Here is a 17505-nt window from a genome sequence, read left to right as displayed (position 1 = left end):
TTGAAACAATCCAATTTTCCCTCAGAAATGGCTGCTGAGTTTATTGCCAAGCCTCAAGGACAGGAGGTCGTTGAGGGACATAAGGCTGAGTTTGTGTGTTCAGTCTCCAAAGACAGCTTTGAGGTCAAATGGTTCAGAGGAGACAATGAAATTACAGCAGATGACAAACATGAAATGCGTGCCGATGGCAAAAAGAGAGTTCTTATTATCAAGAACTGTGACATGAAGGATGAAGGTTCTTACACAGTCAAAATCGGCACCGTCAGAGCAAAGGCTGACCTGACAGTTATTGGTAAGTAGTTAACATTTATCTTTTATGTGACAAAATTCCATAAAAGTTGCAATTTTGTTTGTGATATTGCTGTCAAATATTCATATATATAGTGCAGCATTAAACAGTGTATATGTATGACAGGATTTTTTGATACTGCAACTAATATAACTTTTTCTTTCCCCAGAAAAACTCAGGATCATCACACCAATCAAAGACACCAAAGCAGGAGAGGGAACAGAGACTGTTCTGAACTGTGAGGTGAATACCGAACAGGCTAAGGCCAAATGGCTGAAAAACGACGAGACAATGTTTGAAAGCAGCAAGTTCATCATGACCCAAAAGTATAATGTGTTCTCACTGAGAATCAAAGATGCCCAGAAGTCAGATGATGGTAATTACACCATTCTGCTGACAAATAACCGTGGAGAACAGGCTAAGTGCAGCGCTCAGCTCACAGTACAAGGTAAGTAGTGGCAGAAACACACTTCTTTTCTTTGTAGGCCTTGGTTGTTGTTGCACTCTTCCGCTTGTGTGTTGTCAGGCTCAGCATAAATGCTATGGTCTTAGTGTGAATTAGGTGAAATAGGTTTTGCTCTTGGGGAGAGGAGAGGCCTTCTCCAATTCAAAGCACTATAATCCCAGTGTTAATATACATAACTCTTGAAATCAACTCCATTCAAATTAAATTTGGTGAAAAATGAAATGTTGTACATTTTTCTCTTTAGTCAGTCTGACATTTTCAGAGCCAATATTGTGGAAACATTAGAAGCTGTAGAGTTTGAATTACACTTACCCTGACTTTTGACTCTGTGTTGGAGAAAATTGACCCTCCACAGTGTTGTAAATAGTCCACCTGGATTTGAATAAGTATACTCTGAAATATTGGCACCATTTTTTACTGTGTAACTGTCCTTTCACAGAGGAGGATCTCAGGGTCTTGGTACCATTGGAGGACCAAGAAACACAAGAGAAGAAGACAGTTACCTTCACATGCAAGGTGAACAGACCAAATGTCACACTGAAGTGGATGAAGGGTGGTCAGGAGATCACCTTTGATAAGCGTATTATCTATAGAAAGGACAAAGACAAACACACACTGACAATTAAAGACTGCAAAATTAAGGATGAGGGAGAGTATACAGTCATTGCTGGCACAGACAAGTCTGTTGCTGAGCTGATCATCAGCGAGGCACCTACTGACTTCAGTGGACAGCTTCAAGACCAAACCGTCACAGAGTTTGAAGACGCTGAGTTCGTCTGTGAGCTGACAAAGGAAAAAGCAGAAGTGAAATGGTACAGAAGTGGACGTGAAATCAGAGAAGGACCCAGGTACACTTTCTCCCCCACTTAAACCACAATGTGTCATTTGTTTGATATTGCATAATGGCCAAAGTAAAAAAAAATAATCCATTTTTTTAATATCTTTTCAAGATATAAAATGGAGAGAGATGGCAAGTTTTGCCGCCTTCATATCAAAGAATGCCGACCAGATGATGAATGTGAATACGCCTGTGGAGCGGGTGACAGAAAATCCAGGGCAAGACTCTTCGTTGAGGGTAAGATATGAAATCATTTCATTCCGCACATGCAATTCACATAACATGACACTTTCGAAGTGTTTTGAGCTGGACCTTGCAAGGAGCAAGTCAAGAAACTGATCTTGCAAGGACACATCAGAGCCTTGCAAGTAGTCATCCTGCAGTCAAGAAAATATGGTGCGAAATCAGTATTTCCTACTGTACAGATACTCTATGGTTGCTCATTTCTCCTTGTTATTTACCTTTACAGAGACCCCTGTGGAGATCATCAGACCACCTCAGGATGTGCACGAGCCTCCCGGCTCAGACGTCCTCTATGAGGTTGAACTGAACAAAGACAGAGTGGAGGTTAAATGGCTGAGGAATAACATGACAATTGTACAGGGTGACAAATACCAGATGGTGAGCGAGGGCAAAATCCACAGACTCCAGGTCTGTGAGATCAGACCACGTGACCAAGGAGAGTACAGAGTAATTGCTAAGGACAAGGACGCCAGAGCCAAGCTGGAGCTTGCGGGTAAGTCAGAATGTCCGAGACCATAGATATAGAAAACTAGATGCTACATTCAGCCTTTTGATATGGCCATGCTCAGACACCGCCATCTTGGTATGGAGTGCCTACTGTATGTTTTTCACTCTATCAGCTCTATAAGACTCTATAAGAGTTTACCACCAAAAGATTTGACCGGTTTTTACTAAGAATACAGGATGATTTGCATGAGGCCTTGTCTCTGATTGATGGTCATTCAAGCAGTGTTACCGCTGAACAAACATGTCCATGTCGATCACATTGACCAATTTTTCCCAAATTTTCACATCATGACTCCACCATTCCAATACCTCTCTCTCCTCATTCTACCTGGTTGTAGCTGAGCCTAAGATTAAGACATTGGACCAGGACCTTGTGACAGATGCTGGAAAGCCATTCGTCATGGGTGTTCCATTCAGTGCCTACCCAAAGGCTGAGACTGAGTGGTTCTGTGAGGGCACCAGCCTGCCAAGGGATAACATTCACACAATGCCTGACAAGACCGAATACAGGTTCAAGGATCCAAAGAAGTCCGATCAGGGCAGATACAAGGTGACCATTAAGAACAAGCACGGAGAAGGAGAGGCCTACATCAACCTGACTGTTATCGGTAATTATCAGTATTAACTTTAAAACATTTAAGTTTAAATGGCAGTTTAATTGTTTTTAATGTAAGTTATTTAATCTGTGTAGTAGGCTTATATGACAAATACACCATGTATAATTTTGTTTAAATTAGATATCCCCGGCCCTGTGAAGCACTTGCAAGTGGCTGACACTGCTGATGGTGAGGTCAGCCTTGTATGGGAGGAGCCAGAGAGCGATGGCGGCAGCAAGATCATGGGCTACGTCGTGGAGAGACGCGATACGAAGCGCAAGACATGGACTCTGGCAACTGACCGTGCTGACACCACTGAGTACACAGTAACAGGCCTGCAGAAGGAATCCAAGTATTTCTTCCGGGTGTGTGCCTTCAACAGACTGGGAAGTGGGCCAACTGTTGAAACTGACAAGGCAGTTCAAGCCAAGAACAAATTTGGTAATATTTAGTTTTTATTTGCATATTTCATTTCTTATGCCTTTATCAATAATGTTACTAATCAAACTACTACGAAATTAATTGCGGGTTTGTATGCGTCTCCAGATATCCCTGAGCCCCCACAGAATGTACAGGTGGCTAAAGTCACCAAGTTCAGTGCCACCCTCACATGGGAGCCTCCTGTGTCCGACGGCGGTTCTGAGATCACCGCTTACATCATTGAGCTCCGTGACCGCACTGCAGTGTCATGGTCTGCCGTCATGGTGACCAAAGCTCAGGATCGCACTGCGGTCGTCAACGACGTCATTGAGAACAAAGAGTACATCTTCCGCATCAGAGCCGAGAACAAGGCTGGAACTAGCAGGCCAAGCGCTGCAACAAACCCTGTCAAGATCATGGATCCTATTGGTTTGTGAATGTGTTCTTACAACAGCATTTGACCAAAATTTCCTATGCATTGCTCAAATAGTGAGAACAAAACACCTCACTCCATGTTAATGTGTAATGTTACTTTCTTTTACAGAGAGGCCAAGCCCACCAGTTAATCTGAGCCACTCCGACCAGACCAGGGATGCTGTTCAGCTCACATGGGAGACACCCCTGCGAAATGGTGGCAGCATGATCACCGGATACATCATTGAGAGGAGTGAGAATGGCTCTGAAAAGTGGCTGAGATGCAATGCAAGACTTTGCCCTGACCTTATTTACAAGGTGACTTAACAATTACACATTGTATAATAGGGTGAACTACTTTTTGTTATTAGTAATGTAAGATTTTTTTTTTGCTTATTGCATTACTGTTTTGCTAGCATTATGAATGCTAACATATTGTTGCACAACCCATTCCATGACTGTAGTCAGCAAGTTAGCAAACCACTATTTGTTTTCTGGTCTTTTCAGATGTCTGGCCTGAAGTTTAGGAAGCAATACAAATACAGGGTATTTGCTGAGAATGCTGCTGGTGTATCTGACGCATCCAATGTGATTGGACCAATTCTGGCAGATGACCCACACTGTAAGTTTTCAGATGTATATGGCATAAACCTCTTTGTCCTCTATAGCTACCCTTTAATTTATGATTTGAATAATTGAACCCATTGTATTCTTATGCTGTTATTTTTTTTCAGTAAAATGAACTGCCTCTGTGTATGAAATTGTCTATACACATAATCTTGCCTTGCCCTATTTTCTTAATACAGTAAAATTTTTAAGACTTGCTGTTGCCGCAATCTCTTATTTTAGTTGCTCCCACACTGGACTTGAGCGCCTTCAGAGATGGCTTGGAGGTCATGGTGCCCCACCCTCTGAAGATCCGTGTGCCCATCACTGGATACCCTATCCCCAAAGCAAAATGGCAGTTGGCCGAGAAGGAGCTCACTCAGGATGACCGTGTGACCATGGTTACCAAGGCTACCTTCACCGAACTGCTGATCAGGCCAAGCGTTCGTCCCGACAAAGGAACATACACTTTGACTCTGGAGAATGAAGTCACCTCTGTGTCAGGAGAAATCGACGTTAATGTCATTGGTAAGTCTCACACTTTTAGAGAGGCACATTTACTGAACATTCATTGACTTGATCAACAAAACTGAAAAGGCGATTTACTTTAATCACTACGATGTTTTCCTTATTCCAAGCATCTCCAAGTGCACCCAAGGACTTCAAGGTGGCAGAGGTCACCAGGAGACACGTGCACCTTATGTGGGAAGCCCCAGAACATGATGGAGGAAGCCCAGTGACAGGCTACCAGGTTGAGAAGCGTGAAGCCTCCAGGAAGACCTGGGTTAAGGTATGAATGAAGTCGAATGTTCTTTGACGGAGAAGACCGCACCTTTAAGTATATTTTATAATGTCACCAGTGTGCAAGTAACTGTAAACAAAAATGTGTCTATTTCGACCAATTAGGTGAGCAGCGGTATCCAAGACCAGGAGTTCACAGTCACTGATGTGCTTGAAGGAAAGGAATATTACTTCAGAGTGATTGCCTGCAACAAGTGTGGTCCTGGAGAGCCAGCATACATTGATGATCCAATCAATGTCTCTTCACCAGCGAGTACGTATTTTGATTTTGATAACCGGTATGATAACTGGTCATCTTTACTCATATATCGGTAGTGTATGAAGAGTTTCATTGCAAAACAACTTATCTACCATTTTTGACTTTTGCATTTTGTTATTGGAAATGACTGTTCAGACATCCTATCATCTACGTATGTGTGAATTCTTGCCATTCAAATACTTTGAGAACATACTTTTTAAACCTATATAAAATGCATTTTGCAATGCAATGCAATGCAATGTAATGCCCAATAAAAAAAATGTCAATTTCCCAAAGTGTTCCAAAATGGATATTTTACAACAAAGCTCTTATACTATAACATGCACTACAGGTCAAAGGTCACATCATACTTTCCCCCCCTAACAATCCATCTTATTCGCCCATTGCCACTGCCATTGCTCTCTAAAATAAATGCATATAACGAAAAAAACAATTTGAGGTTGGAAAAAAATCAGTGAAATAAATGTATAGACAATACTGTACATTGCAATAAGTTACAGTTTGGCCTTATTCAAAGCTACTGTATGTACAGTGTAGACCAAAGTGCATTCCAAACTTAAGTGAAGTGCAGATAACTGGTTATCTTCACTGACTTACTAGTACAATAACTATGGGACAGCTGTGACCTCATGGTTAAGAGTTGGGCTTTAGATCAGAGGTTTACTGTTTAAAATCCCACACTTTCACTCCCCAACACAATCCAAGGCCGAGATGCTCCAGAGGAAGCCCCAGAGTGTAACCAAAACCCTGCATATAATTGCATGTTGCTTTGGATAAAAGTACCGTATAAGTGTGACGTAATGTAATGCAATGCAAAGTAATAACTAGATGTTAACAGTATTTTTTTTTTTACCTTAGCTGTTCCTGATCCTCCTGAGAACCTGAAATGGAGGGACAAGTCTGCCAGAAGCATCTTCCTGACCTGGGAACCTCCCAAGTACGATGGCGGCGCAAGCATTAAAGGCTACATGGTCGACAAGTGCCAGCGTGGATCAGACAAGTGGGAGCCATGCAGCGACATTATTCCCGAGCTGAAGTAAGTGGAATGGTTCCTGTGTATTGAGTTACATGCAGTAGATGCTATTATAAGCATGTCCAAGTGGGGAGGTGCAAGGAACAAGCTGCAGAAGCTCTGTTGAAGATGCCGCTTTCTTGTAGTTTTGACAGTGGAGAAATGTGTGTGTGTGTGTGTGTGTGTGTGTGTGGTGTGTTTGTGTGTGTGTGTGTGTGTGTGTGTGTGTGTGTGGTGTGTTTGTGTGTGTGTGTTTGTCTATGTGTCACATATACCAATTAGGGATGCAAATTATCGATTAATTCATTAATCATTAGTCGATAGCCTTATCGATCAACTTACGATTAAAAAGCTGCGTTTTCCCCCCGAAATCTCAATGTTTCTCGAAAAAAAACCCACTAAATCTAAAAATGTAACTAAAATTGAGATAAAATACCACATTTGAATTAATTCTATTTCAATTCTTTAATCCAAAGGTGATTTAAATATTCCCACTATTCACGCCCGTCTTCACACACACTCTTCACAGGCCCATTTCACCTGGATCTCTTGTCAGTTGAATTGTCGATTAATTGCGATTAATGGTTTTTTAATCGATTAATGCATTGATCGATTAAAGTCGATTAATCGATTAATCGTTTGCATCCCCAATATCAATACAAAAATGCATACAGCTTTTGTATCCACAGGGATTTCTATTTTGCCTTTGTTTTTAGTAAACATTTCCAATAATTTTCAGGTACCAAGTGACTGGACTGACTGAAGGCAAATGGTATGCTTACCGTGTGAGAGCACTGAATAGGCTGGGCTCTGGTAATCCTTGCAAACCAACTGATGAAATCTTGGCAGTAGATCCCAAAGGTAAGCTAACACCCAAAAAATGTTAAATGCTGTACATAATGTAATGTATGACTTCTGAGTCTTATAAAAGTTATGTCTTTTGTATACAGAGGCCCCAGAGATTATCCTGGACGCTAAACTGCTTGCTGGGCTGACTGCCAAGGCTGGAACAAAGATTGACCTTCCCGCTGATATCACTGGCAAGCCAGAGCCTAAGGTCAAATGGACCAAGGCTGACCTGGTTCTGAAAGCTGATGACCGGGTGACCATTGACACCAAACCAGGACACTCTGTGTTGTCCGTTGCTAAGACGCAAAGGGATGACACAGCTACTTACATTATTGAAGCTATGAATAGCAGTGGCCGTGCAACTGCCACTGTTGACGTCAACATTCTAGGTTTGAGACATGTTTGATTCTCCTTAGGAATTTAATTGAAGTCAATTTTTTTTAGGATGGTTATTGTCACTTCATAATCTATTACATTAAAATAAAAATGTCTCGTTGTTTTGTTTTCCAGACAAGCCCGGCTCCCCAGCTGCCTTCGACATTTCAGAGATCACAAACACGTCTTGCTTCCTGGCCTGGAACCCTCCTCGCGATGATGGTGGCTCCAAGGTGACCAATTACATTGTGGAAAGGAAAGTGGCTGAGAGCGAAGTCTGGCACAAGCTATCTTCCACCGTCAAGCAGACCACATACAGGGCCACCAACCTGGTTGCCTTCAAGAATTACATCTTCAGGGTGTATGCTGAGAATCAGTTCGGTGTTGGCCCTGCAGCAGAGCACGCTCCGATTATCGCCAGATATGCTTTCGGTATGTACACATCTTAAATACACTTTCCCATGGTCCCTAAAGCAAAACAACTGTGATCCCAGGTGACAGAGTTCTCTGTGTTATCTTTTGTTAGACACGCCTGGTGCCCCCTACAAGCTCGAGCCCTCTGATATTGCAAGAGATGCCGTGACTCTGACATGGTACGAGCCTGACGAGGATGGTGGCAGCCCCATCACTGGCTACTGGGTGGAGAGGTTTGAGCCCGATGCTGACAAATGGATTAGATGCAACAAGCTTCCCATCGTTGACACCACATTTAGGTACAACTTTTGAGAATCTTTACTTCAGTCATCTTTGAAAATGTATTTCCTGTACATGATACAGTAGTTAATGTATTGTAATGTCTATGAAAAACAGGGTAAAGGGATTGCCCACAAGAAAGAAGTACAAGTTCCGTGTCTTGGCTGAAAATCTTGCCGGACCTGGCAAACCAAGCAAAGAAACAGACCAGCTCCTCATCAAGGATCCAATTGGTAGAGTATATAAATCAAAACCTATTTAAAATGAACAAAGGATACACGTTCAGTAATTTAAACTTTGACATTTAACTGTTTGATTTTTTTTGTCCTTTTCGTTTTCAGATCCACCATGGGCTCCAGGTAAGCCTACCATCAGGGATGTTGCCAAGACATCTGCCTTCCTTCAGTGGACCAAGCCTGAGCACGATGGCGGTGCCAAGATTGAGTCCTACATCATTGAGCTGCTGAAGAGTGGAACTGAAGAGTGGGTGCGTGTTGCTGATGGCATCAACATTTTGGAGCACTTCCTGAAGGGACTGATGGAGAAGCAGGAGTACTCGTTCCGTGTCAGAGCTGTCAATGCCGCAGGGGAAAGCGACCCTAGTGAACCAAGTGATCCCGTTCTTTGCAAAGAGAGACTCAGTGAGTGCAAAAGGCTATTAACTTTGATAGAAGTACTGTATGTTTTATGTAAATGCTATTCTAATATGCTGTTTCTACGTAATGTGCTGTACATACAATATGTATATACCACAGTTTATGCAAGCTGTGTAAACGGTATACATTGTTTACATGCAGTAAGAAGCGTGTCAATATATTTAAAGATTTCAAAGACATGTTGTAGTTTGTAGTACGTAGAGTACATGTACTTATTGTCATTTTGTGCTTTTAGACCCACCATCACCTCCAAGATGGCTTCAGGTGGGTAATGTCAGCAGAAAGAGTGCTGAGCTGAAATGGACAGTTCCAGAGAGGGATGGTGGCTCACCAATCACCAACTACGTTGTTGAGAAGAGAGACGCCAGGCGTAAAGGCTGGCAGGCTGTGGACACTACAATTAAGGAGTGCAAGTACACTGTCACACCTCTGAGCGATGGCGCCCTCTACGTTTTCCGTGTGGCAGCTGAGAATTCAGTCGGACTCAGTGGATACTGTGAACTTGCAGACTCAGTTCTGGCCAAGGATACCTTCAGTAAGTTGCTGATCTTTTTTCACATAGTCCATAAGCATTTGTGTATATTTTATCCTAATATTTTCTCTTTTTGTTCTTCCAGCTACTCCTGGACCTCCTTATGCTTTGGCTGTTACTGATATCTCCAAGCGTTATGTTGACTTAACATGGGAAGCCCCCAAGAACGATGGTGGTAGACCAGTTACAAGGTAATAATGACTTAATTAAAACTTTAGTAATACTACCTAGTATTTCTGAAAGCATAGCAGTTATTTTATTGATCCACATTGCATATATTGTTTACCAAATACAGTTCCTCTGTCAAGGTGTTTGGATATTTGTTGTTCACTATATCAATGTCCTTTCAGATACCAGATTGAGAAGAAAGAGAAGCTTGGGACACGCTGGATGAAGGCAGGAAAGACATCTGGCCCTGACTGCAAGTACAGAGTTACAGATGTTATTGAGGGAACTGAGGTTCAGTTCCAGGTCTGCGCTGAGAATGAGGCTGGTGTTGGTCACCCAAGTGAACCAACTGAGATCCTGACCATTGAAGACCCAACAGGTGTTTTTTTTATTTTATTTGTAATATTCTACACACAGTACATGTTTAACATTATGCAAGTACATGCAATGCAGAAATCAACAAGGCATATATCCAAGCATTATTTTATTATTGTAATTATAATAATTATTATAATTGTTATTAATTGTTATTCATTTATTTTATTATTATATTATTATTTATTTTCATTATATTATTATTTATATATTATTACATTTATTATTATTACTTTATCCCCAGGCCCACCCTCTCCTCCTCTGGAGCTGCAAATTACACAGGCCACCAGAGACCACATCTCCTTCATCTGGAAACCTCCAGAGAGACATGGAGGATGCCCAGTCACAGGATATCACATTGAGCTTTGCGAAGCCGGAACTGAGAAGTGGATGAGGGTGAACTCCCGCCAGGTCAAGGAGCTGAAGTTTACAGCAGGAGAGGAGGAGGGCATTATTCCCGAGAAGGCATACATTGTAAGAGTGCGTGCCGTGAACTCCGTTGGGGTCAGCGAGCCCTCAGACATTTCAGAAAAAGTTTATGCCAAAGATGCAGATGGTAAGCCTACCTTCCTTAGTATTTTATTTCAATTGTTTTTGTATGCTCAGTATATTCATGCTATGCCCACAGTTTGCACTGTGACTGTTTTTTCTGTTGTTCTGATGAATTGATACCTCTTCTTTGCAGCCAAGCCAACATTGGAGGTGCCAAGTCAGGAGATGATTATTGTGGAAGGCGAGAAGATACATATTCCCATTCATTTCAAAGCAGTGCCATCACCAAAGGTGACATGGCACAAAGACGGAAATGAAATGCAGGCTGACGACAGGACCTTCTTCAGGGCTGAATACACAACCTGCCACTTGGAGATTCCAAGCAGCCTTCATGCCGATGCTGGGCAGTACAAGATCACTCTTGAGAACTGCTTCGGCTCTGCAAGTGGAACTATCAACATTAAAATCATTGGTGAGAATTTTGTTGCACTTTTGGCCTTTGGCTTTTAATTGGTAGTTTTGTATTTCTACTGCATGCTCTACAAAATACCTGCCTTTTGTATATACTTGATGATAATAACAACACAATAGCAACAAACAATAATAATTATATATTTGTTTCTGTAGCACCTTTTACAGTCACTTTACACTGGATGTGAAATAATTAACGACAATTTGTCTTCTGACAATAGGACTGCCTGGTCCTTGCAAAGAGATTGTGGCCAGTGAGATCACTAAAGGCTCCTGCAAGATCTCCTGGGATCCTCCTGACTATGATGGAGGCAGCCCTATCACTCATTACGTCCTCCAGCGCAGAGAGGCTGGTAGGAGAACATATGTGAATGTCATGTCCGGTGAAAACAAAGTCAGCTGGCCAGTGAAGGACTTGGTCCCCAATGCAGAGTACTATTTCCGTGTCAGGGCTGTGAACAAGATTGGCGGTGGAGAGTTCCTTGAGCTGAAAAACCCTGTCATTGCTGAGGATCAGAAGCGTAAGTAAAAACTATAATGCATTTGTTACCATTTCATTGTTACCATTCATTGTTTGATCCATAGAATTAACAATGCTTTATTTTTAACATATCACAGAGCGCCCAGATCCTCCTCTTGATGTGGAAACTGTCAATCCAACCGCCAGCACTGTTACTCTGACATGGAAGCCTCCCATGTACGATGGTGGCTGTAAGATCATGGGTTACATCCTGGAAAAGATGGTGAAAGGTTCCGAGAAGTGGGAGAGGTGCAATGACTTCCTTGTCCCTGTGCTGTGCTACACTGTGAAGGGTCTGAAGGAAGGAAAGCAGTATCAATTCCGTGTGACGGCTGAGAATGCTGCTGGACTCAGTGATCCATCACGTGCCACTCCACCAGTGAAAGCTTGTGATTCTGTCGGTATGTGTTACCACATCATCACATTACATTGCATTGAGATGCTTTTATCCCATGTCAATGGACACTCAAGCTGACATTATTGTCAGGGATTTATTAACCAAGTGTTATGTATGAAGCACTTATTTCTTATAATAGTGACTAAGTAATATTAATTGACATTACTTTTTTATTTAAACATTTTAACATAGTATTATATTACCCTGTGTACACCTCAGCTTTTCGAGATGAGTTACTATGAAGTTGTTACCGTATTGTTAATCCACATTTTACATAAATACAAATTGTATTTTGTGTTAATTCTTTCTTTAGAATCACCAAAGGTCTTCCTCAGTGGCAGTCTTCAGTCTGGCCTGATGGTCAAGAGAGGCTATGAGATCAAGCTTAACGCTTGCATCTCTGGTGCCCCATACCCACAAATAACCTGGTTTAGGAACGATCTGGTCATTAGGCCCGAGACCCCCAAGAAACGTCCAGAAAAGCCTGTTGCCAAGAAGAAGGAAGAACCCAAGGAGACCAAGGAAGCCAAAGAGGCCAAGGAAGCCAAAGAGGCCAAGGAGGGCCCAGAGAAAAAGCCAGAGGATAAGGACAAGGATGCCAAGGACAAGAAGGACAAGGATGCCAAGGACAAGGAAGCCAAAGACAAGGAAGCGAAAGACAAGGAAGGCGAGGCCAAAGACAAAGAGGCAAAGAAAGATGAGAAGGCCCCAGAGGAGCCAGAATACGAAGAACCGGAGCATGCACCTCTTCAGGAACGTCTCATCATTGACAACTCAAGGAGGGGTGATTCCAGGCTCATCATTGCAGACTCAATTAGAGCTGACTATGGCATCTTCTCTGTCAGGGTGGAGAATGATCATGGCATTTGCACTGCAACTTGCGAGGTTAATGTGCTTGGTAAGACATGATTAAGCTTTGATTTCTATCAATTCAATTTCATTGTTGCATCTCTTCATTGCTCATATTGTAACAAGTAGCTTGCAAATGACATCTATGGTCGTCATTTTTGAAACTTTAAATTTGAAACTTGTTTATTTCAAACTGATATTTTTACAATTTTATCCTATAATATGCAGACACACCTGGACCAGTTGTTAACTTCAGATTTGAAGAGGTCAGAAAGAACTCTGTCATCTGCAAATGGGATCCACCCCTGGATGATGGTGGCAGTGAAATCCTGAACTACACCCTGGAGAGGAAAGACAACTCTAAGGCTGAAATTGGATGGACAACTGTCACATCAACTTTGAGAGGGTGCAAATATCTAGTGCCAAAACTGTTGGAAGGCAAAGAGTACATTTTCCGTGTCACTGCTGAGAACAAGTTTGGCGCTGGAAGACCAGCCATTTCCAAGCCTATGATTGCAAGGAATCCTTTCGGTAATGACACTATATATTTGCCTAGGCATACCAGTTTGTTTGAGGAATATAAATGCAATGTAGCACATGTGGCACTCTTTTAATTTTTATTTCTATTGCAGAGCTACCAGATGCACCTGAGAAGCCAACCGTCGATGATGTCACAGCTAACAGTATGGTTGTCAGCTGGGAAGCACCTAATGATAATGGCAGTGAAATCCAGGGATACTGGCTGGAGAAGAGAGAGATCAACAGCACTCGCTGGACAAGGGTCAACCGTAACTTGATCCCAGATCTTGAAATGGACGTTCAAGGTCTCATTGAAGGCCTGACATATCTTTTCAGGGTTGCTGCTGAGAATGTGGCAGGACCTGGAAAGTTCAGCCCTCCATCAGAGCCCAGAACGGCACAAAGACCTATTAGTAAGTCCATGTTTGCATTGGCTGAAATAGATTTAAAAGCAAACAAATTATTAGAACTTTTCAAAATGTGTAGTGGTCTTGCAAGTGATGTCTGTTTTTCTCTACAGTGCCACCTGGACCACCAATTGTAAGAATAGTGGACACTACTGACCACTCTATTGAGGTTGAGTGGGATCCACCAGTGGACAATGGGGGAGGAGAAATCCAGGGATACCATGTTGACAAGGTGGTGGCTGGCACAAAGGACTGGTCTCGTAACACAGAGAGACCATGGAAACAGCACAACTTCGAGGTGTTTGGAGTCAGAGAGGGAGCTAAATATATAGTTCGTGTGATGGCAATAAATTCAGCTGGAGAAGGAACACCAGGTTTAACAAGTGCTGTCATTGTGAGAAATCCTGCAGGTAACTTATTTTTGAAGGAAACCTTTTCTGATATTGTACAACACTGTACAACATAGAGGTGAGTATCAATGGAAAGTAAACATGCCCTATATCTGTCTCTGCAGAGCCTCCAGTTCTCGACCTGGACCTCTCTGTGAAGAATGGTGTCATTATTAGAGCTGGTGAGACACTGAGGGTGCCTTGCACCGTGTTGGGTAGGCCAGCACCAAGCATCAAATGGACAATTGAGGAAAAGGACCCTAACAAGGATCGTGTGGAAATAGAAAGTGTGGGCCAACTAAGCACTCTCATCATTAAGAATGTACAGAGAAGTGACCATGGAAAATACCAGATCACTGCAGCCAATCCAAGTGCTATTAAGTCAGCAAATACCAGGGTAGAGGTCATGGGTGAGTAAATTTCCTCCTTAAACCTCACAGGTCTCCTTATCAAAACACATTTACTTCAACTTCAGTTGCTTCTCAAAGAAACAAAGTATTTACAATTGTCATGAATTATTACAGATGTACCTGGCCCAATTACCGATTTGAAACCTGTGGTTGTGACGAGGAAGTTGATGATGCTGAATTGGGGCGATCCCGATGATGATGGTGGCAGTGATGTCATAAGCTTCATTATTGAAAGAAAGGAACCAAAGTCCGCAATTTGGAGGCAGCCTATTGAGACACCTTCATCCAAATGTGAAATTGTGGGCATCACGGAAGGAGCGGAATACATATTCCGTGTTGTGGCAAAGAATAAATATGGCTGTGGTCCTGAGGTCCTCCTTGGACCTATTCGTGCTGTGGATCCCCTTGGTAAGGAGAATTGATTTGCCTGTCCCCCTTGAGGTCTAATTTATTATTGTTGGTTTATTTGTGCCCATTTTCATTGACTCAGTTTGCTCCAACTGTTCTGTAAATTCATTGAACTCACTTACTTTCTTTCAAGCTCCACCATCATCTCCTGAAAAGTTCCACTACGCTGAGAGGACGAAGTCATCCCTCAGCCTCACTTGGAGGCCACCTCGTAATGATGGTGGTAGCCCAATTATCGGCTACATCATTGAGAAAAAGAGAACAGATGAAACAGCGTTTGTGGCTGTGAATAAAGACCTATGCACAGACCTCTTCATGACTGTGCCAGATCTGCAAGAGATGTTCATGTATGAATTCCGTGCAAAAGCAGTCAATGCAATTGGTACCAGTGAGCCATCAATCACGATGACCGTTGTCATTCAGGATGATGAAGGTATGTGTTATTTTAGTACTTACACAAACATTACATACTTTCTTAATGCACAGTATATTTTGTCTTTTGGACCATGTTTGATTATATGACAATTTTATGTATGACACTGACTTGACGCATATTGTTTTCCTGAATAGTTGCCCCAACCTTGACCATGCTGAAACACTTCAAGGCCGACACAATTACTGTCAGAAAGGGACAGCCTATCGAGATTCCTGCCGAGGTGACGGGTCTTCCCATGCCAAAGGTCGAGTGGTTCAAGGACGATGCTTTAATCACTGACCCAACTACTGAGGTCCCACAGCCTGAGGTCAAGCCTGAGGTCAAGCCTGAGGTCAAAGAGCCACCTGCTGAGGGGCAACCGCCACCTCCTAAGATCGCAGAAGCAAATCCTGACCGTTCCGTTGAAACAAAGGAAGTAAACAGACAAACCTCTACCACCAAGCTCGCCATCACTACTATTAACAGAAAGGATAAGGGCTTTTACACAGTCGTTGCATCAAATCGACTTGGAACTGTATCTCACAATGTGTTGGTCCAAGTTCTGGGTATGTCTTATTGCCTGTGAAGTATTATATTACCCAAGTTAGTTTAATTTACCTTATCTTATTCTATGTAACGGTCCTAAAAAAATCTACTTGACTGTGTTTTTCCAGATCGTCCAACACCACCAAGAAATCTTGTCATTTCAAATCTCAAGGCTGAATCCTGCCAACTCACTTGGGATCCCCCAGTTGATACTGGAGGCAGTGAACTTACAAATTACATTGTGGAGAAGAAAGAGATCCGTGAAATTGATGAGGATGCAGTTACAGAATCTGGAGAGCCTGTTCCTAAGCCTGACTGGGTGAAGGTCACAAGTACCATTATTGAGAAGAAATACAGGGTTAGTAAGATAACTATTCATTTCTGATTAATGTCTGTTGTGATGTGTGTGTTTCCCTTCAAAGTGTTGAAGAGTATAGCTATTGCAGTAAACACCATATGAGGGAGAACCTCAAGCTGTGGTGCAAAATCCTTTACAAATAAATGTTGCTTGTAAAATAATGACGACTTTGACTGAGAAGTGATCAAGCTTTCTGCCCCTGTAAGGTGTGGGAGTTGGAAACCAATGCCACCTACCAATTCAGAGTAAGGGCTGAGAACAAGTATGGAATCAGTGAGGCCTGTGAATCAGAAGAGACCATGATCAAGGATCCACACGGCCTTCCAGGCCCACCACAGCATGTCAAGATTGTCGAACAATCCAAGACTCATATGCTGGTCACATGGGACCCACCAATGGACAGCGGTGGCACCATGATTACAGGCTACTGGCTTGAGAAAAGAGAGAAGGGATCAGCCTACTGGTCTCGCGTGAACAAGGCGCCCATCACAAAGAGAGGCACCAAGGGTTGGGAGGGCCTGGTCACCCGTCTTATTGAGGGTACAGAATATGAATTCCGCTGTATGGCCTGCAACTCAGCTGGTATTGGACCTCCCAGTGCCATTTCCGAGTCTGCTAGGGCCGATGAGCCAATTGGTAAGTCACCCCTGTCCCTATTTTCTTTACCATTAATGATTTTTTCAAGAGGAAATGTCTATACTGCCGTCTGAATACAGTATATTACATGCACGTATATGCATCACATGAGCTATGACACATGGTCTATGTTCTACACCCATCACAGGTGTTCCAGGAATGCCAGCTGCACCAGAAATTGCAGACAAGACCAAGCGCAGTGTCACCCTTAAATGGGCCCCACCAGCAAAGGATGGCGGAAGTCCCATTAAAGGCTACATCATTGAGATCCAGGACGAGGGTTCCTCCTCTTGGCTCCCAATGAATGATGCCGAAAACCTGCACCCAACCACAGATTTCATGGTGCCCAATCTCAGAGAGCTGAAGAGGTACAAGTTCAGAATCACTGCTGTGAATGACATCGGACAATCTCTGCCAAGCCCCAGCACCGCTGAGGTTCTTCTTGAGGACATTCAAGGTAATGTGTTTCCACGTGTGATATTTTTAACTCTTGTGCCAGGCCCTTGTACTTGTGTTTGATGCATAATATTCACTACGAATGTTTAGAAAATAACGGTTCAATTCCCTGAATAAAACAATTTGTTTATCT

At 42.7% G+C, this 17505-nt stretch overlaps 1 protein-coding gene across 50 annotated transcripts in view; it reads left to right on the top strand.

Moving 5' to 3' along the window:
- ttn.2 (titin, tandem duplicate 2) overlaps positions 1-17505 on the top strand; it is a 178736-nt gene that overhangs the window by 96586 nt on the left and 64645 nt on the right. For all 50 annotated transcript variants that reach the window (XM_063213163.1, XM_063213153.1, XM_063213196.1 and 47 more), the window contains 38 exons: positions 26-292; positions 459-737; positions 1195-1603; positions 1706-1830; positions 2063-2329; positions 2682-2951; positions 3081-3380; positions 3486-3788; positions 3904-4091; positions 4281-4395; positions 4623-4907; positions 5018-5169; positions 5286-5433; positions 6298-6475; positions 7191-7312; positions 7402-7689; positions 7811-8107; positions 8202-8388; positions 8486-8601; positions 8710-9009; positions 9260-9559; positions 9642-9747; positions 9907-10103; positions 10344-10655; positions 10785-11063; positions 11284-11583; positions 11681-11983; positions 12293-12877; positions 13057-13359; positions 13461-13760; positions 13868-14164; positions 14269-14553; positions 14668-14961; positions 15095-15394; positions 15532-15942; positions 16051-16280; positions 16487-16916; positions 17065-17373. In XM_063213163.1, the coding sequence (XP_063069233.1) occupies positions 26-292; positions 459-737; positions 1195-1603; positions 1706-1830; positions 2063-2329; positions 2682-2951; positions 3081-3380; positions 3486-3788; positions 3904-4091; positions 4281-4395; positions 4623-4907; positions 5018-5169; positions 5286-5433; positions 6298-6475; positions 7191-7312; positions 7402-7689; positions 7811-8107; positions 8202-8388; positions 8486-8601; positions 8710-9009; positions 9260-9559; positions 9642-9747; positions 9907-10103; positions 10344-10655; positions 10785-11063; positions 11284-11583; positions 11681-11983; positions 12293-12877; positions 13057-13359; positions 13461-13760; positions 13868-14164; positions 14269-14553; positions 14668-14961; positions 15095-15394; positions 15532-15942; positions 16051-16280; positions 16487-16916; positions 17065-17373 (10137 nt within the window). The remainder of the gene's footprint in view (positions 1-25; positions 293-458; positions 738-1194; positions 1604-1705; positions 1831-2062; positions 2330-2681; positions 2952-3080; positions 3381-3485; positions 3789-3903; positions 4092-4280; positions 4396-4622; positions 4908-5017; positions 5170-5285; positions 5434-6297; positions 6476-7190; positions 7313-7401; positions 7690-7810; positions 8108-8201; positions 8389-8485; positions 8602-8709; positions 9010-9259; positions 9560-9641; positions 9748-9906; positions 10104-10343; positions 10656-10784; positions 11064-11283; positions 11584-11680; positions 11984-12292; positions 12878-13056; positions 13360-13460; positions 13761-13867; positions 14165-14268; positions 14554-14667; positions 14962-15094; positions 15395-15531; positions 15943-16050; positions 16281-16486; positions 16917-17064; positions 17374-17505) is intronic.

This window comes from Engraulis encrasicolus, chromosome 13, assembly GCF_034702125.1.
Source record: "Engraulis encrasicolus isolate BLACKSEA-1 chromosome 13, IST_EnEncr_1.0, whole genome shotgun sequence".
Lineage (NCBI taxonomy): Eukaryota > Metazoa > Chordata > Actinopteri > Clupeiformes > Engraulidae > Engraulis > Engraulis encrasicolus.
Note: the sequence above shows the minus strand (reverse complement) of the source record. Positions and strands in the feature narration are given on the sequence as shown.